Genomic DNA, 25077 nt, shown 5'->3' on the forward strand with positions numbered 1-25077 from the left:
AAAAATGATTTCCCTTTCACAAAAACCATGCTGACTCCTTCCGATTACCTTGAGTTTTTCTAAGTGCCCAGCTATAACCTCTCTATTGATAAATTCTAACACCTTCCCCATGACAGACATCAAGCTAACAGGCCGATAGTTTCCTGTTTTCTGCCTCCCTCCTTGAATAGAGGAGTTAAATTTGCTACTTTCCAGTCTAATGGAACCTTTCCACAATCTAGCGAATTTTGGAAAATTGACACCAACAAATCGACTACCTCATTAGCCATTTCTTTTAAGACCCTAGGATATAGTCTGTTAGGACCCGGGGACTTGTCAGCCCACAGCTCCATCAGTTTGCTCAGTACAGGTTCCCTAGAGATTCTAATTTCACCAAGTTCCTCTCTCCCCTCGGTGAATAGTCTCTGAGGAGTCAGCCCTGCAACAAAGGAGGAGAGGGAGTTCGACCAAATCATGTTTCCTTTTCCTGTTTTACAGAAGGATTGCACCGTACTACACCAGAGAATACAGAGAGGATAGACACCGCAGATAGACCCTGACCATTACCCAAGGAACAACTGCACAATTGTGGGAAGACATCCAGTCCCTTCACAGCATTGCTCAACACAGAGAAGGTTGGGCAGTGAAACCATCATCTGGAAATCGGTCAGGTCAGGGGAGCTTTGACATATCATCAGATCTGAAACTGGTCAGTGGTGTTGAGCCTTCCATCAGAACCAATCTTTCTGAAGGTTCGGCTGTGGGTGATTGGTCAGGGTGAGACTGGGAAGAAGTGTGAGTGGGCTTCAAGTGTGGTGAGAGCTTCAATCCTTCATCGAGCCTCATGAACCACTGACTGATTCTGTGAGAGGCTGTTCAAGTGTCAGGTGTGTGAGGAGAGCTTCACAGGCTCCTAAGATCTCCTTATCAGCAGGGTGCATCTGTTGAACAGTCACATGGAAAGGAAACCATTCAAGTGTGAAGTGTGTGCCCAAGACTTTGTACAGTCATCGAGGCTCGTGAAACACCGACGCAGACACACTAGGGAGAAACCATTCAAGTGTGAGGTTTGTGACAAATCATTTTCGCAGTCATCAAATCTCCACAGACACCAGCGCATTCACACAGGGGCAAAGCCATTTACATGCGAGGTGTGTGACAAATCATTCTCAGAGTCATCGCACCTCCGCGTACACCAACGCATGCACACTGGGGAGAAGCCTTTCACGTGTGAGGTGTGCAAGAAATCATTCTCGGACTCATCGACCCTCCGTAGACACCAACGCATTCACACAGGAGAGAAACCGTTCACGTGCGAGGCGTGCAGCAAATCATTTACGTACTTAGCAACCCTGCGCGTACATCAACGCATTCACACAGGAGAGAAGGCATTCACGTGTGGTGTGTGCCACAAATCCTTTTCACAGTTATCGAATCTCCACACACACCAACGCAGTCACACAGGTGAGAAGCCATTCACATGTGAGGTTTGTGACAAATCATTCTCAACGTCATCGAACCTCCGCGAACACAAACGCATCCACACAGGGGAGAAACCATTCACGTGCAAGGTGTGTGACAAATCATTTTCACAGTTATCAAACTTCCTCATACATGAACGCATTCACACAGGGGAGAAACCTTTCAAGTGTGAGGTGTGTGACAAATCCTTCACACGCTTATCAAGCCTCTTGGTCCATCAGAGGATCCACACAGCAGAGAAACCCTTCAAGTGTGTTGTTTGTGATAAACCTTTCGCCACATCTACGAGGCTCTTGACACACCAGAGAATTCACACAGAGAAGTAATCCTTCTGGTGTGAGGTGAGCGACAGCCTTCAGAAACTTATTGAACCTCCTTCTCCATCAGAGGATTCACAAAGGGGAGAAACACTTCAGGGACAATGTTTCTGACAGAGCTTTCAGCCAATCCTCTGACCTCCTGAAGCACCAGAGAATCCACACTGGTGAGAAACATTCAGGTGTGAGATATGTGACAAGCCTTGCACATTGTGAAACCCACTCACAAAGGGGAGAAACCCGATCGGTGAGAGTTCTGTAATAAAGCCTTCACACAGTTGTCAGACCTCCTGGAACATAAGAAAAGCCACTTCAGAGACAAACCCTTCCAGCGTGAGGTGTAAGAATTCAGATCTGATTAGATTTGAGGAGTTGTTGCTATCCATAACCAACTTAACTTTTAAATCCCAAGTTCACAATGGTCCTGTTGAGCTGACCTACAAGGTACAATCATCGAGAGAAAGAGAGAGAGACAAACAGGCATGGTAAATAAGGTAGAATTATGCAGTAAATGTTAAATATACTTAACAAGCTGTGAAGACAGCATGGACAAACCCTCAAAGGGCACGGACCCTCTGAGTACTGACAGCATATTTGAATTCTTTCTCTTCTGTTGATGTTGCCCACCATGGGTCACTATCTGCCCCTCAGAAGAGTGTTACCCTAGAAGCCCTGGTAATGCTGTCGAAGATGTCTCGGAACCCCCAATATTTATCCCGAATTCTGAGGCTCCTTGTGCCATATTAGGACACGGCTTGTATTAACCCTTTCAGTTGGTTAAAAGTTAGATCACCAGCTTTCTCCCCACCTACATGGCTCAAGTCAAGTAAACAGGAACTGAAAACAAATGCTCATCCTTTGTACTCAATTCTACTTCTAAATGTTACCTGAATAAAAGTACAAGTGGCATTCCTATAAACCCATGATACATCCTTATCAAAAAATATGGCTAGTTGGTCTTCTCAAGTTGTTTTCACACACACACACACACACAGGAACTAGTCATGCATGTCCTAAAAGCCATTAATACCGGGGTGTTAAACGGTGTCTCTCGCGGTGAAACAGGACAGATAAAAAAACAGATATGTCTTAAATGACTGATTCAATTGATCCACCTAAATGATCAGTGTATTGGAAGACTATTCTCATTAAAAGGTATGTGTGTTGTACTACCCCTTATCACTATAGGGAGGGATTCATGCTGAGGGTGGAGCTATTATTCTTTCCAAAGTCCTTGTGTGGTTCTTAGTTTGACTTTTAAAACAAAAAGAAAAGGGTGCTAAGAGCATCCTGGGACAGTTAGACACCTAACTCTTATCTGCAAGACCAACATCCCAAGGATGTCTTACTGCAGTTGTACCACGCCTGGAGTATCGTGTGCAGTTTTGGTCTCCCTACCTAGGAAAGAATATACTTGCCAGTGAGGGAGTGCAGCAAAGGTTCACCAGACTGATTCTTGGGATGACAGGATTGTCGTATGAGGAGAGATTGGGTTGACTAGATCTGTATTCACTGGAGTTTAGAAGAATGAGAGGGGATCTCATTAAAATATATAAAATTCTGAGAGGGCTGGACAGACTGGATGTAGGGATGATGTCTCCTCTTGCTGGGGGGGTTTAGAACAAGGAGTCACAATCTCAGGATGCGGGATAGGCCATTTAGAACTGAGATGAGGAGAAACTTCTTCATTCAAAGGGTGGTGAAGCTGTGGAATTCTCTATCACAGAAGGTGGAGGCCAAGTCACTCAATATATTTAAGAAGGAAATAGATTTCTGGACTCTAAAGGCGTCAAGGGGTATGGGGAGAGAACGGGAGTACAGAGTTGGGATAGAGGATCATCCATGATCATATTGAATGACGGAGCAGGCTTGAAGGGCTGAATGACCTACTGCTGCTCCTATTTTCTACGTTTCTATGTTGTTCACAGTACTGACAGCTCTGAGCTGCTTTAGCTGTCTCACAGCTGCAATTTGCTAGCAGCCTGTCCTAACTATTTACTTACCTGTCCTCCCAGCAGGCAAGGACTTAAGCTAATCTATTTAAAATGTGGTTAACATGGAGACCTAAACTGTTAGTCCTAATTAATGTAAAATCCTAAAATTAGTATATTATCAAAATCTTACAGACGTGTGCCAGGATTGTTTCACCTCCTCCTCTCTCACCAGACACCGACATCTCCACACGGGCTTGGAGCCGGGTCACCTGCTTCCTTTACACTAAGAGTTGTCTGTGTTGTTTACCCTCCAGTGCTCACATAGGGGAGCTGTTGTTCCAAAGCACTGTCTGTCTCAACAGTGTCTGTCTCGAACCTCTCCCACCATCAGTCCAATTGTTTCAAGAAGGCCAATTTAACCTTTGACCAGATCACCAAACATCACCAAAAGAAGGTCTTAACCCACATAGAACCTGTTGCTGATGCACAGATGTCACTATGTCCCTGGGAAGACCTCCTTAACCACAGGAAATAGGCAATTCAGGGGAATGTGTGTCAGGATTTTCCCTGCCATGGACAAAGAGGAAAATACCTCGATAGTTTCCACAAAGTGACTTATCTCCCTTCTTGAAGATAGCCAAGTTAGACAGAGTTTTTATCTGCATGGGAGTGAAGGGTTATGGGGTGGGGGGGAACAGGCAGGCAAGTGGAGTTAAGGCCACAGTCAGATCAGCCATGATCTTTTTGAATGTTGGAGCAGGCTCATTCGTCTGAATTGTCTACTCCTGCTCCTATTTCTTATTCTTATGATCTACCTCTCCTCCTCTTACCTCCCCTTCCTCTCTCCAATCTCTCTCTCCTCCCCGTCACTCCTCCACCAGCATTATAAAGATGAGAGGGATAGAGAGAAAGTTCGCCATTTTAAACTATCATAAATGAAAAAACAAAGCAGAAACTCCATACAATGTTATTGAGGTAATAATGTAATTATGACTACATTAAACTATTTTTAACTATTTCTCCTGTTTATGTGACACAACTGAAATAAACTATTATCTGTGGGCCTGTAGTTTGCTGAAATAATTGCTGACCACAACATATAGACTGGAGTCGTGAATATGACTGACTGTTGGTGCCTGAATGCCCCAAAAACTCTGAGTGTAATTTGAAGAGCCGCATCAAACAGACGCAATCAGCAAACTCGCCACTCTCATTATTCCCACCTGGGGCAGTGGTCGTTTCTGTGGTTGGTACCAGCTTCCTGGGTGATGTTTCATAAACCAGTGTTAAAGATTATCAAAGTTCAATTTACACTTGATGTAACATATTTAAAATTCCTGATACGTTTAATTTCAGCCGGATTGCACTGATATAACTAACACAAACTAGAATACACTGTCAGCCACAACAAGTACACTTGTGTTGTTGCATATTTGTCAAATTTTACTATAATAAACATTTTTTAAAAAAATTGTGTGTGACCAACTGAAGCAGTTTTATTTAAGGGTGGTACATTGTGATCTGATTGGCTTCATGATCACTGCAGTGTGTCAACATCTACAGGATAATTTCTTCACTCGTTTTACAACATGTCTGTGTTTCAATAAATGGTGGGTGGGGTTTGTACAGGGAGCCCAGAGCCTGAGGAATTATTCGTGTGGCCTTGACAACAACTTTAATCCGCGTTCATGGAATAATCCAACTAGAGTTGGACTTGATCCCACAACCTTGTTCTCTGAGTCAGAGGGTTGTGAGTTCAAGTCCCACTCCAGGACTAAAGCACAAAAAAAAATTCATGGCTGACAATTCAACACAGTACTGAGGGGTGGAAGAAATTAGAGATCAGGAGAGGCAGTTGTGATATAATGTACATGTAAGTTTATGGAAGCGTATATTAAACTGCAGTCAACCCCTACCATTGAAACAGGATGTGATTGAGTAGTCCTATGACTCCTCTGCACACAGGATACAAGCAGTAGCGGTTGAAATCAGTCAAATATCTATATGATCTCCCAGTTAACTTGTCTCTATATAGTCTTATCTTCAAATAAAGAACCAATATTATTGTTTTACCAATTTTTGTTGTACGATTGGTATGTTTACATAGAATAGAAGAGTGCAACATGGTGGCAGCATGGTTTTTGGAAATTTGACTGAGAATTATATAAGCCTCAACCCTTTCACATGCAGAAAAAGAACTGCAAAAGTCAAGACAACTAACTCACTCTGCAACTCTAGGAATCCTACACTACTTTCGTTCTGGGATATTGCACCTCCCTCCAGACAGTAGGCATGAGATCCTGATAAGATTGTTCAAATTTGGGACAGCTTAAATCGTATAAGTGTACCAGCTGCAAAGTTTATGCAGGAACAGAGACTAAATAGCTGACACTGTGAGGTTTAGCTTTAAGCAGAGATTCACAGACAGAGGAATCCATTACTGCTGCTTGCTGTCCCTGCAGGTGGTTACGGAGAGATTAAAGCACTGCAGACTGGGCTAGGGAAGAAGAGTCCATCCAGTCATAGTTCCTAACAGCTAGGAGAAGCATGCAAAAAGGCTTTTTCAGTGTTTAATTTTACTCCTGAAGCCCTACAGTACCTTTTTCACACCAAAAGTCACTTTTGAGGGTAGAGCTATACTCTAACATCCAGAATTAAAAATGAATTAATCCCCTTGGGAAAAATAAATCTTTACTGTAGTGAAGGTTTCTCATCATAAACGTTTTAACAAATAGCTGGTTACATCCTGTACAGGTAGCCTTTTCATATTTCACAATTACAGATATTGTATTTACAATGGTATAAGGGCTTTACCAAAGCAAAAGCAAATAAATATAACTAGTAGGATTTGCAGGATTTAAACATCATAGGATTGTCATAACTGGAGACTGCCTTTTCTCCTACACCTTTTCTTTAATCTCTAGACAGTGCACCAGTAATTACATTGTTTTTCTGAGCAACATGCTCACTGTTAATGTTGTGGGGCTGCAGCATCAAACTCCAGAGAAACAACTGAAGATACTTCATGTGGATTTTTTCCAAAAACACCAGTGGATTATGATCGGTGTAAATTAATATCTCTCCTTGATTATTTGAAATGTACACTTTAAATTGTTGAAGAGACAAGACAAGACTTAACATTTCCTTCCCAATTGTGGAGTATTTTTGTTGACATGCATCAAGTTTTCTTCAGAAATTACTGACTAGACACTCTACCAGTATCATTCACTTGCAGCAATACCACTCCTACGTCTACATCACTGTCATCAATAGCTATTTAAAATGATTTATTGAACTTCAGAGCAGCCAAAACAGGTTTGTTGATTAATATTATTAACACAGCCTTTAACTTCTGAAAGGCAGTCTGACAAGACTCCGTCCAGTTAAGTTTTATATTTTTCTTCAGCAAGTTTGTTAATGGAGTGACAACAGCACTGAAATTCAGGACAAACTTCTGGTAGAACTCACAGATTCCGAGGAACTAGTATTTCGCATTTTTTGGGGATAGGAAGTCCAGAATTATTTTAAGTTTAACTCCTCTGGGCAACATTCGACCTTGCCCCACTCACTTTTTGCCAAATTTATCACCAAATCAGCTTTTTGTAATTTAGCAAATCGTTCACTTAGGTGTTCCACATGTTCTTCCCAAGTGTTACTGTAGATCAACAGATGTACACAGTTGTCTACTCCAGCAATTACTTGGTTTGTCAATGTTTGAAAGGTAGCTGGTGCATTCTTCATTCCAAATGATACAACTTTACATTGGCACAGGCTGTCTGGAGTTATGAAAGCAGAAATTTCTTGGTGTTGATCTGTTAGTGGAACCTACCAATAACCTTAAAGCAAATTGATCTTTCTAATGAGGTTTGATTTGGTTCAATGGTATCATTGTCCAGCTGTGAATAGCACATGGACGAGGCGCTTGCATTTTATCCATGCTGACTCGATAGCAAGAGATTTCGGAAGCACAATTTTTGTTTCTTGGAGCTGCTGGTGATCGTTTGTCTCAGCGCTCCGCAAAAAAAATAAATTTAACTTCCATCCTTATTTGAGCCAATTTTCCAGGACTGAGTCGTTAAGATGGGTGTAGCATTCCCCACATGAATGTCATGCATAGCTAAAGTTGTTTGCCCTGGTCTACCAATGCACAATGACTTGTATTTGTTAAGTGCTTTGGATATGTCACCCTGACACTTCTCTGGGGAGGTGTCAGCTGTGGCTCAGTTCATAGCACCCTCGCCTTTGAGTCAGAAGGTTGTGGGTTCATGTCCCACTCCCGGAAAGAAAAAAGAACTGACACTTCTCTGGACGATGGTGTAATATTCAATCCAAATTTTTTTAAACATCTCTGCATTGGCTAATTTCGTTACGGGGGTTTGATCTGAGAATTTTCAATCTCTGACTCATCACTGGAAACCTCAAGTGTATTCATTTCACCATTTTCCTTTTTTACTACTTGAATGACATTCACTGGATGACTAGCCCACCTGATATAATATTGTTTAGCATATAAATATGACAAACTTGTTGCTTTATCCTGTCTGTGATACTAATTACATAGCTTACCTCTGTTGGAGAAGGAAACAGTTAACTCACAAGAAGTTCAATTGGTAATTATTGGTTAACAAGCTAAGTACGCATTTGGTATGGAAAACAGGTGAGACAACTTGTTCTATAGAGAGATTTTTGCACCAGGAATAAAACTCCATCTGAAGGAGTCAGTCTTGGTTTCTGTCTTCATTGCCAAGCAGCCATTGGAGCTTAACAGTGGGAGCAGGGGGGTGGCTACTGCTTGTAAGTAAAAGATTGGAAACTAAGCTTTCTTCAAACAAAAGACTGCATTTAGAGTTAACTTTAAGAGCAGAGTGGTTTGGAGTCACTCAAAAATGGCTGAATCAAATTGTAGCGTGTTGGGTATGATTACCCACCAATATTTTCTGAACTTCAACCATATGATCAATAGAAAAATGAAGTAACCATGTGGACATTGGTTACGTTCTTGCCAAAGCAAAAAGAGAATAGCCTTGGCACTTGTGATATTGTGTGAAAGCAAAATAAGATGCAAAGTATTTTCGGAGTTGGAGCCTGAGCAATTGGACACGGATGAAGGCTTGGAAACATTATTAGATTTTATGGATAAAATCTTATCAAAAAGATGATTTATTAAATGCTTACAAAGCATGGTCCGATTTTGACAAATTTATGAAGTTGCATAGAAGATTACAAAATGGAATTCAGACTATATGCAAGATTGCAAAAGTTCCATCTAGAAATTCCCCAATCAATGCTGGCGTTCAAGTTGCGAGAACAAAAGCAAAAATACTTTGGAAAAACTCAGCAGGTCTGACAGCATCTGCGGAGAGGAACACAGTTAACATTTCGAGTCCGAATGACCCTTCATCAGAACTAAGAAAAAATAGAAAAGGGGTGAAATATAAGGTGGTTTAAGGGGGGGCGGAATAGGTAGAGCTGGATAGAGGGCCAGTGATAGGTGGAGATTGCCAAAAGATGTCATAGACAAAAGGACAAAGAGGCGTTGACGGTGGTGATATTAGCTAAGAAATGTGCTAATGGGGACATTAAGGGTGGAAAGCAGGATGAGCAAGGGACAGATAGCCCTAGTAGGGTGGGGGTGGGTGGGGGGGAATTGAAATAGGCTAAAAGGTAGGGATAAAACAATGGATGGAAATACATTTAAAAATAATGGAAATAAGTGGGAAAAGAAAAATATATATAAATTATTGGAAAAAGGGGGATCAGAAAGGGGGTGGGGAAGGAGGAGAGAGTTCATGATCTAAAGTTGTTGAACTCAATATTCAGTCCAGAAGGCTGTAAAGTACCTAGTTGGAAGATGAAGTGCTGTTCCTCCAGTTTGCCTTGAGCTTGACTGGAACAATGCAGCAGGTCAAGGACGGACATGTGGGCATGAGAGCAGGGTGGTGTGTTGAAATGGCAAGCGACAGGGAGGTCTGGGTCATGCTTGTGGACAGACTGAAGGTGTTCTGCAAAGCGGTCACCCAGTCTGCGTTTGGTTTCTCCAATGTAGAGGAAACCGCATTGGGAGCAGCGAATGCAGTAGACTAAATTTAGGGAAGTGCAAGTGAAATGCATCACTTGAAAGGAGTGTTTGGGCCCTTGGACGGTGAGGAGGGGGGAAGTAAAGGGGCAGGTGTTGCACTTTCTGCGGTTGCATGGTAAGGTGCCGTTGGATGGGTTGAGGGGTAGGGGGTGATGGAGGAGTGGACTATGGTGTCCCGGAGGGAATGATCCCTGTGAAATGCCGCCAGGGGTAGTGACGGGAAGATGTGTTTGGTGGTGGCATTATGCTGGAGTTGGTGGAAATGGCGGAGGATGATCCTTTGAATGTGGAGGCTGGTGGGGTGATAAGTGAGGTCAAGGGGGACCCTATCATGGTTCTGGGAGGGAGGAGAAGGCGTGAGGGCGGATGCGCGGGAGATGGGCCGGACACGGTTGAGGGCCCTGTCAACCACCGTGGGTGGAAAACCTCGGTTAAGGAAGAAGGAAGACATGTCAGAGGAACTGTTTTTGAAAGTGGCATAATCAGAATAGATGCGACGGAGGCGAAGGAACTGAGAGAATGGGATGGAGTCCTTACAGGAAGCAGGGTGTGAGGAGCTGTAGTCAAGGTAGCTGTGGGAGTTGGTAGGCTTGTAATGAATATTGGTGGACAGTCTATCACCACAAATTGAGACTGAGAGGTCAAGGATGAGAAGGGAAGTGTCAGTGATGGACCACGTGAAAATGATGGAGGGGTGGAAATTGGAAGCAAAATTATTAAATTTTTGCAGATCCAGACGAGAGCATGAAGCGGCACCGAAGCAGTCATTGATGTACCGGAGAAAGAGTTGTGGGAGTAGGACTGGAACAAGGAATGTTCCACATACCCCATAAAGAGACAGGCATAACTGGGGCCCATGCGGGTACCCATAGCCACATCTTTTATTTGGAGGAAGTGAGACGAGTTTAAGGAGAAATTGTTCAGTGAGAGAACAAGTTCAGCCAGACAAGGAGAGTAGTGGTGGATGGGGATTGTTCAGGCCTCTGTTCAAGGAAGAAGTGGAGAGCCCTCAGGCCATCCCGGTGGGGGATGGAGGTATTGAGGGATTGGACGTCCATGGTGAAGAGGAGGCGGTTGGGGCCAGGGAACTGGAAATTGTTGATATGATGTAGGGCTTGAGATGAATTGCGGATGTAGGTGGGAAGAGACTGGACAAAGGGAGAGAGAATGGAGTCAAGATAGCGAGAACTGAGTTCCGTGGGGCAGGAACAGGCTGACACAATTGGTCTGCCGGGACAGCCCTGTTTGTGGATTTTGGGTAGGAGGTAGAAGTGGGCCGTCCGAGGCTGGGAGACTATGAAGTTGGAATCTGTGGAGGGAAGATCTCCAGAGGAGATAAGGTCAGTGACAGTCCTGGAAACAATGGCTTGATGTTCAGTGGGGTCATGGTCCAGGGGAGGTAGGAGGAAGTGCCTGCGAGTTGACGCCTAGCCTCTGTGAGGTAGAGGTCAGTGCGCCAAACAACAACAGCACCACCCTTGTTAGCAAGTTTGATAACAAAGTCAGGGTTGGACCTGAGCGAACGGAGTGCAGCAAGTTCAGAAAGAGACAGGTTAGAGTGGGTGAGAGGAGCAGAGAAATTGAAACGACTGATGTCACGTCGACAGTTCTCAATGAAAAGATCAAGAGCAGGTAAAAATCCAGAGGGTGGGGGTCCAGGCGGAGGGAGAATATCGGAGGTGGGTAAAAGGATCTGTTGAATGGGGAGAGGACTCCTGCCCAAAGAAGTGAGCACAGAGACGAAGGCGGTGGAAGAAGAGTTCAGCATCGTGCCGAGCCCGAAATTCATTGAGATGAGGACGTAAGGGTATGAAACTAAGTCCTTTGCTGAGCACCGAACGTTCAGCATCAGAGAGGGGAAGGTCAGAGGGTATGGTGAAAACATGGCCAGGGCTGGGATTGGAAGACGGGATGGGGACAGAGGGATGGGCAGGGGTGGAGGGTCCTGGATGGGTGTTGGTGTTGATGAGTTGTTGGAGCTTGCGTTCCTTTGCATCTGAAAGAAAGAGACAGTTTCTTGTTGAGGCATCGGATGAGACGAAGAACAAAATGAAACTGGGGGCAAGGACAGCTTAGAAATAGGGTGAGTCGGTGCTGCTGGAGGGAGAAGTCGAGTGTGTTTATATGGCGGTGCATGGCACTGAGTGTGGATCTCAGGATGCGACGAGAACAGCAGTCCGAGGAGCGTTGTATGTCCCGGAGATACCGGTAATCCTGGGTGGGTTCGAAACACGAGGGATGGAACTTCAGTTGGAATTCACGTGGGGTAAGTCGGAGATGGAGACAGTCACTGAGGAATGAAGTATGGCTGTGAAAGCGAGTTTTAGTAAACACCTTGTCAAACACCAGGAGAGAAATGGAAAGCAATGAAGGTGAACAAGGCAAAAGAGATAGGCAGAAATCCTGTCGGAAAGAAGAGCAATACTTCTTCAAGGTAGACATTCCTTGAAGAGAGGTGGCAGTCAAATTAAACACTAAGATAAACACTAAGTTACGAGACAGTGCCAAAGTATCCAATATGGGCAGGCTTCTAGTTCTAACAGGAGCTAAATTTGCAGAAAGACACACACTGCTAGAACAGATGTCAGAAGCTCTAAAAAAAACTTCCACAGAAAACGTTCCTTTCCATTGCATTCATGGCGCAAATCAGTCATTTGGCAGTAAGACAGAAAATGGAGGATACAATGTTAACGGGATGGCGAGATCGCTTAGAAACAGAACGCAGGCATCAGTATGAAAGGAGATTTGTAACTAGAAACAATGGGGACAGAAAACCTTGGACAATTATTAGGGATTTACAACAAAAGAACCAACCCCAGAAATGCCCAGGGTGTGGTCAATCGGTGTTTTAGATGCAATTTGAAATACCATTATGCAATAAACTGTCCTAAATGATATAAGTTGTTTGAAATTAAACATGAGACAGAAGACTCAGAAGATGATGGAGATATTGACCAAAGAGAAGGCACTGTATTAGTTACGAGAAGTCTCAGCCCGGTGATGAATGTTTCAGTTGCAGAGTCCTTCAATTGTGCGCTGTTAAATAGCGGATACACGTCTATGGCCTGTGGAACAGCCTGTTTAAAATGCTACTTAGACTCCTTAAATGACAAGGACTGGAATAAGGTTAAGGAATATGAGAGTTCCACCAGTTTTAGATTTGGAGATGATAATACCATGAAATCTTTAAAAAGGTTAGTGATTCCCTGTAAGACAGCTGGAGTCAATCACTTCATCAGCACAGATGTAGCGTCTAGCAAAATATCATTACTGTTGATCAGGACATCGATGAAGAAAGTGCAAATGAAGCTAGACATGGAAAATGACATGGTCATTGTATTTGGAAAACCTGTGGATTTACAATTTATGCAATCTGGACACTACTGTATTCCTTTAACGAAACCTTTAATTTCCTAAGTAGAAAAGTTAGAAGTGTTATTAGCATCAGAGGAAAGGAATTTACAGGACAAAAAGCAATTTGTGTTAAAATTGCATCGGCAGTTCGCCTACTCATCTTCCCACCGATTAAAAATTCGCTAAGGGATGGAGAGTACATTAACTTAGAGGAGATAAGTGATAGATGTGATATATGTAAGAAATACAGAAGGACACTGTCCCGGCTGATAGTGAGTCTACCCTTAGCGAGGGATTTCAATGAAGTTGTGGCGATAGATTTAAAGGTGTGGGATAAAGAAAAGAACATTTTTATTTTACATTTCATGGATTTGGCAACAAGGTTTAGCCAGTCGACAGTTATATACAGTAAAGAAAATAATTGTGGATCAGGCAATGGAGAAGTGGATAGGGACCAAATTGAGACCACCAGTGAAATTCCTCACTGATCATTGGGGGACGGTGAGGGGGGGGCTAATTTGCTAATGATGAGTTTTGGAATATGTGCAAAAACATGAATATAACAGTTATGAATACAGCAGCAGAAAGCCCTTTTAGTAACGGAGTGTGTGAAAGGAATCACGTGGTTATAGATGCGATGCTTCGTAAAATATTGGTGGATAGACCAAGATGTAAATTAACATCAGCTGTAGCACGAGCTGTCTATACCAAAAATTCACTGCAGATGGTTGGGGGCTGTAGTCTATATCAATTGGTTTTTGGTAGAAATCCAAAAATTCCTTCAGTTCTGAGTGATCATCCCCCAGCTTGGGAGGGAACTACGATCAGCATTTTCTGAGCACTTAAATGCACTACACATGGGTAGAGGATCATTTCTTAAAGCCAAAGTTTCAGAAAGAATTTGGTGAGCTGTAAGACATAATGTATGATAATCGGAAACTATTTTCAATCAGGGAGACATGGTAAACTATAAAAGAGAAGGATTTAACAAGTGGAAAGGCATAGGTACAGATAGTAAAACAGTCATTTTACTGCATGACTATTCGGGTACACTCGTTGAAATTAGTTGACGGGGACAACAAATTTAGGGGTCCGGAAAGCATTATAGGAAGTGATGAAGAACCATAGACAGTCATTTTTAAAAAAAAGTTGAATATTTATTGCATTGTGTTTGTAATTTTTAAAAACAGAGTTGAACGAAGGGAATGTCTTCACTCCGACATGTAGGCCGGAATGTTCCAGCACACCCTCTGTGGCGGGATCCCCCCGTGACAGGGTTGGTGAGCCATTGAAAGCTCCATACACACTGGCGGGTCTGGAAAATCCCACCGGCATGAGGGGCTGGAAAACTCTGGCCTTAAAGCTTTCTCTAGTTGGGGTTTGGGGGTGTTAGTAAAAATGTTATAACGGAATCCCATAGAGATTATGGATTTCTCCTTAACAAAGGGAGAGCAAACAATGATGTTCAGCCTCGGAAGCAAGGTGTAGTTTTACGTGTGACACCGTTATCGCAGCCAATAGTACCTGTAGCTGAATGCTCAGTAGATGGGACGCTGCTGGTGCTCCTTTTCACACACACATTCAGGGGCCCAGCCGGAAACTTATCTAAAAATGTTACAGGGGTGCCTACACGGTGTGATTTGCCCCAGGACTGCACCCTCCTAGGGACGGCCCTGTCTTCCAGTAACAGAAACAGCAGCAGCAGCTTGTACTCTTTGCTTATTCTCAGCTTCTGGATCCAGCCTCTCCTTCTTCAGCTTGTTTGTTCTGCTCCAGTGGACTCGACAACTGCTACTGCACGGCTTGGACTGATTTGTGTCCTTTTATATCATTCAACAAGTTTTAATTTTGATTTCCCAACCTCAGCTTGCTCCTGATTTCCTTGGAGATTGGGAAGTTCAGTTTCATTGCTGTGTTTACTGTTTCGACTTGCCTTTTAGTTTCATTCTCAGTTCAGCTTCTCTTTTGAGGTGAAGCTTGCCTCAAAAAAATGCAAATTACATTTACAAATACAGATTTCTTCACACAACACGGACAACTCAGTGCAGGGGAACCAGGTGACCCAGCTCCATGTCCGTGTGGAGATGTTGGTGTATGGCGAGAGAGGAGGATGAGGTGAAACAATCCTGTCACACGTCACACTGGAAGGGTTTGTCTCCCCTGTGGGTTCACTAATGTTCCAGGAGGGCCGACAACTGTGTAAAGACTTCATTACAGAACTCACACGGTTAAGGTTTATCCCCTCTGTGAGTGTGTTGATGGATCAGGAGATATGCTGACTGTGAAAGACTTGCCAAACAGCTCACACCTGAATGGTTTCTCTCCAATGTGAATGCGCTGGTGCTTCAGGACATAGGAGAAATTGGTGATAGCTTTATCACAAACAACACACCTGAAGAGTTTCTCCCCTATGTGAATCCACTAATGTCCCAGGAGGCTTAAAGACGCCACAAAAACTTTACCACAAATCTCACACTTGAAGGGTTTCTTCCCTGTGTGGATACTCTGATGGACCAGGTGGTACGATGACCGTGTGAATGATTTGTCACACACCTGACACTTGAATGGTTTCTCCCGTGTGAATGCGCCGGTGATTCATGCCAACAACTGTGTGAAGGCTGGTCACATAACTCACACTTGAATCGTTTTTCTCCCATGTAGCTGCCCTTGTGTTACATGTGGGACAACAGATGCACCGTGTTTGTAAGTTTGCGGAGTTCTCCTTACACACCTCACACTTGAACAGCCTCTCACCTGTAGGAATGAGTCAGTGGTTCATGAGGGCTCAAAGAATGATTGAAGCTCTCACCACACATGGAGCCACTCACACTTCTTCCCAGCCTCACCCTGACCGATCACCCACAGCCGAACTTTCGGAAAGGTTGGTTCTGATGGAAGGTTCCACAGCACTGACCAGTTTCAGATCTGATGATATGTCAAAGCTCCCCTGACCCAACCGATTTCCGGATGATGGTTTCACTGCCCAACCTTCTCTGTGTTGAGCAATGCTGTGAAGGGACTGGATGTCCTCCCACAGTTGTGCAGTTGTTCATTGGGTGATGGTCAGGATCTATCTGTGGTGTCTACCCTCTCTGTATTCTCTGGTGTAGTACGGTGCAATCCTTTTGTAAAACAGGAAAAGGAAACATGATATCCTCCAACTCCCTCTCCTCCTTTGCTGAAGGTGCTGACTCCTCAGTTAGAGACTGTTCCACAGTGAGTGCCAGTCTGCTATTCCCCTGTGTGGGGGATCAGATGCAAGTCTTTTCTTTTTCCTCGCTTGACTGTCACAGACCCTCTGTTTCCAGCAAGGACACTGGATAGTGACCAGGAGCAGATAACGTGGCTACTTTCTTTCCTCCACCTGGCCTCCCCCATCTTCCCAGACACCGTGAGGACAATGGAAAAGACATTCGGGCGGAGTGTAAAACAGACTACCAATTCATTATGAGCTCGAGTCGTGTTGGCGAAGACCAGTTTTACTCTTAGAGTATGTGTTTAATATAAAAAACACTAAGAAGTGTTAACTCAATGGAGATTTTGTTTTCCCAAATTATTTGAAGAAAACACACTGGGCAGGAAGTGCTAGAAGCTGAGGAAAATATTGCTTCAGTGTAGCTGATTGAAGGGTTCTGGTTTATCCTGGGAAATTAGATACACTGCACTCGCTCAGACTGCACATCCCAAATTCAGCTATCAGCTACAGCACTGGGCAAAACTATCAAATCCAAGCCCAGGCTTTTGGGAAAGGCCGAGGCCTTTAAAGGAATTAAAAGAGATTTCAATAAATGTGTCTCTGCCCCTCCCAGATAATTACACCTCACCTTCTCATATTCAGTAATGACCCATCAACAAACTCAGCCTGTAATTCAGAAGGGAAATGCTTTAAATCTTTAAAGAAGGCATTGAAAGACATTTCAATAAATGTGTCTCCAAATTGCTATGGTGCTGGATTAACAATCCAGAGATTGCGAGTTCAAATCCAACCAGGGAAAGTTACATACATAGAATTACAGTGCAGAAACAGGCCATTCAGCCCAATTGGTCCAGGCTGGTGTTTATGCTTCACACGAGCCTCCTCTCACCCCTCTTCATCTCACCCTATCAGCATATCCTTCTGTTCCTTTCTCACTCATGTGCTTATCTAGTTTCTAGCAAGAGGCCGGCAGAGAGGTCTGGTGAGGGAGGAAGAATCATTCCCAAGACACTCAGCAGTCACAGAGTGACAATCTGACAACAGGTTCACTCACTGAGCACTGGGTCATTCCCCCCTCTCCCTCTCTTCTCTGTTCGTCTGTAAACTGTTCCTCTCTCCTGTCCCCCTCTCTCCTGTGCATGTGCTGATCCCACCACTGCACGTCATCGCTGCCTTGGATGCTGTGGGTCTTCCTCTTCTGATCTGTCAAACACATCTGAGGCTACACATCTCACACTGATGTTGTCAGTTTGAAAGTCTCCGAGGATGAAGAATGTTATTCCCACACTAGAAATCTCTGTCAAACATTTACCGGGGGAACTGAGACAGCAGCTGGAATAAGTGAGGTTTTATTCAGATGGGACAATGACAAGTTTAAATCCCCACCTGATCTGCTGCTCAGTCACCTCCATTTCACCGGTCAGTTTCCCAAACTTCAGGAAACTCATGTTACTCCAGAAATATTTGGATTGGCTGTGAGAGACGTCAATCAGAGAGCCCCACCCACTCTGCCCATTCCCTCCCCTTCCTGTTCCACAGCTGCTTCACTTCCTGTAGGGACTCAAAACCAACTCAGGAGATGGTGAGTGAACGAACACAATTTATAATAATTACATCACATAATATCCACACTAATCTTCAGGCAGTCTGACTATCCTGTGGGGAATCAGGTGTGGAAATGCCCCTTATGCTGTGTGAGAACATCCAGCTGAGAAGTTCTGAGGAACAAAGGACCTTGGCGTGTGTGTCCATAGATCTCTGAAGGCAGAGGGGCATGTTAGTGGGGTGGTGAAAAATGCATATGGGACACTTGTCTTTATCAATCGAGGCGTAGATTACAAAAGTAGGGAGGTCATGTTGGAGTTGTACAGAACCTTAGGCCACAGCTGGAGTACTGTGTGCAGTTCTGATTGCTACATTATAGGAAGGATGTGATTGCACTGGAGGGGGTGCAGAGGAGATTCACCAGGATGTTGCCTGGGATGAAACATTTAAGTTATGAAGAGAGGTTGGATCGACTTGGGTTGTTTTCGTTGGAGCACAGAAGACTGAGGGGGCGACCTGATCGAGGTGTACAAGATTATGAGGGGCATGGACAGGGTGGATAGGGAGTAGCTGTTCCCCTTAGTTGAAGGGTCAGTCACAAGGAGGCATAAGTTCAAGGTGAGGGGCAGGAGGTTTAGGGGGATGTGAGGAAAAACCTTTTTACCCAGAGGGTGGTGATGGTCTGGAATGCACTGCCTGGGAGGGTGGTGGAGGCGGGTTGCCTACATCCTTTAAAAAGTACCTGGATGAGCACTTGGCACATCATAACATTCAAGGCTATGGGCCAAGTGCTGGTAAATGGGATTAGGTAGGTAGGTCAGGTGTTTCTCACGTGTTGGTGCAGACTTGATGGGCCGAAGGGCCTCTTCTGCACTGTGAGATTCTGTGAGAGAGCTGTTTACTCGGTGCTTTGTGCTGAACTGTTTGACTGGAGCTGTGTGTTGGATATTGAGTGTGTTTATTGGAAGCATTTCCCTTCTGATTTACAGGCTGAGTTTTGTTGAAGGGTCATTACTGAATATGAGAAGGTGAGGTGTAATTATCTGGGAGGTGCAGAGACATGTTTATTGAAACGTCTTTTAATGCCTATTTTAAAGATTTTACCTGAAGGCCTTGGCCTTTCCCAAAAGCCTGGGCTTGAATTTGATTTGTCCAGTGCTGTGCCTGATAGCTGAATTTAGGATGTGCAGTCTGAGTGAGTGCAGTGTATCTAATTTCCCAGGATAAACCAGAACCCTTCAATCAGCTACACTGAAGCAATGTTTTCCTTAGCTTCTCGCACTTACTGCCCAGTGTGTTTTCTTCAAATAATTTGGGAAAAGAGGAGAAATTTCAAAATCTCCATTGAATTCATATTTCTCCTGAGTGTTTTTTATATTGAACACATACTCTAAGGGTAAAACTGGTCTTCACCAGCACGACTCGAGCTCATAGTGAATTGATAGCCTGTTTTACACTCTGCCCGACTGTCTTTTCCATTGCCCTCACGGTGCCTGGGAAGATGGGGGAGTGGGCGGAGGAAAGAAAGTAGCCACGTTGTCTGCTCCTGGTCACTATCCAGTGTCCCTGCTGGAAACAGAGGGCGTATGACAGTCAAGTGAGGAAAAGAAGAGGGACTCGCATCTGATCCCCCACACAGGGGAATAGCAGACTGGCACTCACTGTGGAACAGTCTCTAACTGAGGAGTCAGCCCCTTCAACAAAGGAGGAGAGAGAGTTGGAGGAAATCATGTTTCCTTTTCCTGTTTTACAGAGGGATTGCACCATACTGCACCAGAGAATACAGAGAGGATAGACACTACAGATAGATCCTGACCATCATCCAAGGAACAACTGCACAACTATGGGAAGACATCCAGTCCCTTCACAGCATTGCTCAACACAGAGAAGATTGGGCAGTGAAACCTTCATTTGGAAATCAGTTGGCTTCAATTATTTATCGAGCCTCATGAACCACTGACTCATTCCGACAGGTGAGAAGCTGTTCAAGTATGAGGTGTGTGCGGAGGGCTCCACAGGCTCATAAGATCTTCTAACACTCAAGGTGCATCTCTTGCAACAACTGTTAAGACAAGGGCTACCACATGGAAGAACAACAATTGAAATGTGGAGTGTGTGATAAAGCTTTTGTGACATCTGCAAAGCTCCTGAGACACCAGAGGATTCACACAGGAGAGAAGCCATTTACGTGCGAGGTGTGTGAAAAATCATTTTCTCAGTCATCACATCTCCTGGAGCATCAGAGGATTCACACAGGTGAGAAACCATTCACGTGCAAGGTATGCGACAAATCATTCTCAAGGTCATCGGATGTCCGCACGCACCAACGCATTCACACTGGAGAGAGACCGTTCACATGTAAAGTGTGCAGCAAGTCATTTTCGTGGTCATCGGCCCTCCGTGTACATCAACGCATTCACACAGGGGAGAAACCATTCACGTGCGAGGTGTGTGACAAATCATTTTTGCAGTCATCGCACCTCCTCAACCACCAACGCATTCACATCCCAGAGAAACCGTTCACATGCGAGGTGTGTGACAAATCATTCTCACGGTCATCAGACCTTTGTGTCCACAAACGCATTCACGCCAGGGAGAAACCATACACGTGTGAGGTGTGTGATAAATCATTCTTGGAATCATCGACCCTCCGCACACACCAACGCATTCACACAGGGGAGAAGCCATTCAAGTGTGAGGTGTGCAACAAATCATTCTCACAGTCATCGAACCTCCATGTCCACCAACAAATTCACACAGGGAAGAGACCATACAAATGTGAGGTGTGTGACAAATCATTCTCACAGTTATCAAAGCTTCTGTTCCATCAGACAGTCCACACAGGGGAGAAACCATTCAAGTGTGAGGTGTGTGACAAATCATTCTCACGGTCTCAGAATCTCTGTCTACACCAACGCATCCATACTGGGGAGAGACCGTTCAAGTGTAAGGTGTGTGGCAAAGCCTTCACGCAGTCATCGAGTCTCCAAAACCACCAACGGATTCACACAGGGGAGAAACCATTCATGTGTGAGGTGTGTGAAAAATCATTCACAAGGTCAACAGAGCTCCGTGTTCACCAACGCATTCACACTGGGGAGAGACCGTTCAAGTGTGAGATGTGTGACAAAGCCTTCAGGCAGTTAGCGAAGCTCTTGGTCCATCAGAGGATTCACACAGGGGAGAAACCATTCACATGCGAGGTGTGTGACAAATCATTCTCACAGTCATCGAGCCTCCGCAGCCACCAACGCATCCACACTGGAGAGAAACCATTCACGTGCGAGGTTTGTGATAAAGCTTTTGTGATGTCCTCGGCTCTACTGATACACCAGAGGATTCACACGGGGGAAAAACCTTTCAGGTGTGAGGTTTGTAACAAGGCGTTCACCCGCTCCTTTGTTCTCCTGAGACACCAGAGGATGCACATAGAGGAGAAACTGTGAAGTGTGGGGTGTGCAACAAATCATACTTAGAGTCATCTAAACTCCTGTACCACCAGAGGATCCACACAAGGAAGTAACCATTCAAGTGTGAGGTTTGTGGTAAAGCTTTCTTGATGTATTCGATGTGAGATATCATTGTGAGTTCTGTCAGAAATCCTTGACACAATTGTTGGACCTCCTGGAACATCACTGAATCCACACAGGAACTACCTAGCCAATTTTTTACTCCATTTGTCATCAGTGTGAATCTCTACACAATCTCACTGCAAAGGGTGTTCAGTGGTATAGGGGCACAGAACAAGAAGCAGCTTTCACTCACATCAAACAACTAGTGACAACAACACCAGTGCTGAGGTACAATGATGTCATTGGTGAAGTCACCCTTCAGTGAGATGCCAGTGAAACAGGACTTGGAGCAACCCTCATGCAGCGAGGACAACCAGTTGTGTTTGTATCCAGAGCATTAACACAAACTGAACGACGCCTTGCACAGATTGAGAAAGAGAGCCTGGCTATTGTCTTTGCTTGTGAGCATTTCAACCAGTACCTGTTTGGGAGAGAGAAAGTGATGGTACAGTTTGACCATAAGCCACTTCAAAGCATCTTAGTCGAACTGCTTCAAATTGCTCCAAAGTGTTTACAAAGGATGTTACTTCATTTGCAGAGATATCATTTGGAAGTGAAGACTTGATGCTTTAAAGAATAGGTTTGAAGTGTGTGTGCAGGAACAGACTAAGAACAAAGAACAACAAGTTTTTTTGTTCAAGTGTGATAATTTTCTTTATGGACTATTTATATGGTGTAACTTGCAAACAAAAAGGGGGATGTTTGGGTATATCCCTTTTTCCACTGTGGCTTCCCATATTAATGTGACCTCTGATGTCATCATATGTAAATAAAGGTTTGAGGTCAGTAACCATTCTACACACTACATGGAACATTGTTTAGAATTCAAATTCCTCCAAATATGAATAACAGGAGTTTCCTGAAGCTTGGGAAACTGACCGGTGAAACGGAGGCGACTTTGAGCAGCAGATCAGGTGGGGATTTAAACTTGTCATTGTCCCATCTGAATAAAACCTCACTTATTGCAGCTGCTGTCTCAGTTCCCCTGGTAAACATTTGACAGAGATTTCTAGTATGGGAATAGCCTTCTTCATGCTCGGAGGCTTTCAAACTGACAACATCAGTGTGGGATGTGTAGCCTCAGATGTGTTTGACAGCAGGTCAGAAGAAGAAGACCCACAGCATCCAAGGCAGCGATGACATGTAGTCGTGGGATCAGCACATGCTTAGGGGACAGGGAGACAGAAGGGAAGGGCACGGGATGGAGGGAGCAATTTTCTCCTGGTTCTTCTCTCTGTAGGTAGTCTTGGGGTGGTTAGAATTAGATTTTCAATAAAGGACTCCGTTTTTATTAAAAGAAACCGATTGAAGCCAAGAGTCCTGAATAAGTTAATAACACAAGATCAAATAAGCCATTTTAAGGCTAACGATAGTGGCTTCTTCATCCATTTTGTCTCCTGCATTATTGTATCACTGTATTAAGATTAATTCAAAGCCTAGATTAAGCCCTGATTGAGTTATGTATTTAATCAGTTATGTTATCAACAACCTATGTAATTGATTTTTGATTCATGTATTTTTATCTATCCATATAATAAACAAACGGGAGTGATTAATTGATTTTGAGTAATTAAAGTTTTAAATTCTCAACCTTTGCAAATGCAAACAGTTTTCAGTTAAAGTATGAGGACATTGCAAGAAAACCCCATGAGGCAGGAACCACAAGACACTGAGGTATCTAATCCTAATGAAAAGGACTTTGTTTAAAATCAGATTAAACCTGGAAGAATTATGAAGCCATTGTTCTTTATGGGTGATATATTGCCATCCTTTTGCACTGGGTGTCATCAACTGGAAGATGTAATTAAGAACCAATTAAATCAGCTCAGTGACAGTCAGGACCAATGGCCTGGCCAGTCGTGGCCTGACAGTCACTGGGGTGAGAATCAGAAAAGAATAGAAATATGAAGTCTTGATAAATCGAAAGGGTTGCAAGGGAAAGGCTGAGACCTTAAGAAGGCATTCAGAGACATTCAATAAATGTGTCTCCAGGTATGACAGCTAAATTGTTATGGTGCTAGATTAACAATCCAGTGATTAATAGTCATTTGGTTGTACAGAACTTCAGTATTCCGGAAAAAAGACGTTTTGTTGAAGCTTTTCGTTTCGCACTCATCAGGACAATTGCAAGAATCTCAATGTCAGGGGAAGGAACAACATTATACTGTATGAGAAGAGAGTGTTGATTGGTTGGCAAGTGGTTGGTAGAGGCACTGCCATGGAGAATGCACCAGTTAATAGTGACTGACAGTTAACTGCCAAACATTGTTTGAAATTTAAACCAGGCAGCTTGACTTTGATTGGTTAAGACATTGACCCTGAGGAATGAACCAGTGAGTGGCTATCACTTATTTTGTGTAGCTGAAACAGGCATAATGTGTGTACATGCTATAAGATTGGCCTTATCAGCAACCTCATAAATCCATTTGTTCACCATGCAAGCTTGATGCTGAAATAGGACGCATCTAAGACATCCTGCAGGCTAATGGCTACGCTGATAACAGCTTGAAATGGTCTATCTCACAAACTCATGAACGGGCCTAAAGTCGTCACCTTCAGCCTGAAAAGTGTCCAGTCTACGTCAGATTACCCTGGAAGGGCAGGGTATCTCAAAAATGTGAGCAACAGGTGAACCTAGCTGATCCACGCTGCTGCTGTGCAGTAGCACCGCGAGTGGCATTTGCCACTAACAGGACGCTGTCGTCAAGCCAAAATGACATTCTGCCTATCACACAAATGAGTAATGTGGTAAATGGATTTCAGTGTCAGGTTGATGCTAGGTATGTAGGCTGTACATCCCAAAGACTGGCGGATTGTGTCAAACAGCATGTCCCTTCCACTGTTCGCAACGGGCAAGGTACAGACTGCACCCAACCAGCCCATGTTTGTAAAACTCAAACCACAGTGTCCAACATTAGATGTGATTCTGCGATTGGACAACATTTGCTAAATAATCCTCAATGTGCTAAAAATTACGCTGACAACCAATTTAAGATTGTCAGTTGGGTTCACAATGTGGTGCCTTTGCATGTACTGGAAGCTACACATTTTAATATACAGGGCCCTGTTCTTTGCAGACAGAAAGAACATGTACATACATTGCAACTGTTTCAGCTAAAGAAAATAAGTGACAGCCATTCGCTGACTCATTCCTTGGGCAATGCCTTGACTAATCAGAGTCAAGCTGCCTGGTTTAAATTTCAAACAATGCTTGGTAGTTAACTGTCAGTCAGCATTAACTGACACAGGACAGAGGGAGCATAGGAGAGAGAGGGGCACGAGAGAGAGGAGGGCATGGATGTCACGCTGTGACTCCAGGAGTGACTTGGAGAGTGACAGTGACTCGGAGATTAACTCTGTGACTGGGTAAGTGACTTGGGAAGTGATCTTCACTCCTCACCAGACCTTTCTGTGGCCTTTTGCATCACACTTGATGCTATATCACTTATCTGACCCTTTGCTCTGCCTCTCACCTGGGCCCCACATCCCTTTCCAGCTATATAATATTGGAGAGTCCTCCAGACACAGCACATCTAGTGGTGGGAGTGCACACTGCAGCCTAATATCACTGAGGAATACCAGGGATTTTCAGACTGTAGATGGTTATTGAATGGAGGTC

General features: G+C 44.0%; 3 protein-coding genes and 2 pseudogenes across 9 annotated transcripts in view; 4 read left to right on the top strand and 1 right to left on the bottom strand.

Annotated features, from left to right (window-relative positions):
- LOC144695212 (uncharacterized) overlaps positions 1–25077 on the top strand; it is a 303141-nt gene that overhangs the window by 90438 nt on the left and 187626 nt on the right. The gene's annotated exons all lie outside the window — the stretch shown is intronic.
- The window catches only part of LOC144695208 (uncharacterized), a 267173-nt gene that overhangs the window by 81550 nt on the left and 160546 nt on the right, over positions 1–25077 (bottom strand). The window lies entirely within an intron of this gene.
- Positions 1–25077, top strand: part of LOC144695229 (uncharacterized) — a 105690-nt pseudogene that overhangs the window by 10906 nt on the left and 69707 nt on the right. The gene's annotated exons all lie outside the window — the stretch shown is intronic.
- LOC144695282 (uncharacterized) lies at positions 834–22549 on the top strand. Its single transcript, XM_078566197.1, is given in 3 exon segments — positions 834–1673; positions 20031–21324; positions 21327–22549. Coding segments are annotated over 3 exon segments (2115 nt in total). The 5' UTR covers positions 834–935; the 3' UTR covers positions 21410–22549.
- Positions 7588–7729, top strand: LOC144696182 (U11 spliceosomal RNA; annotated as a pseudogene).

This window comes from Cetorhinus maximus, chromosome 21 (genome assembly GCF_964194155.1).
Source record: "Cetorhinus maximus chromosome 21, sCetMax3.hap1.1, whole genome shotgun sequence".
Taxonomy (NCBI): Eukaryota; Metazoa; Chordata; class Chondrichthyes; order Lamniformes; family Cetorhinidae; genus Cetorhinus; species Cetorhinus maximus.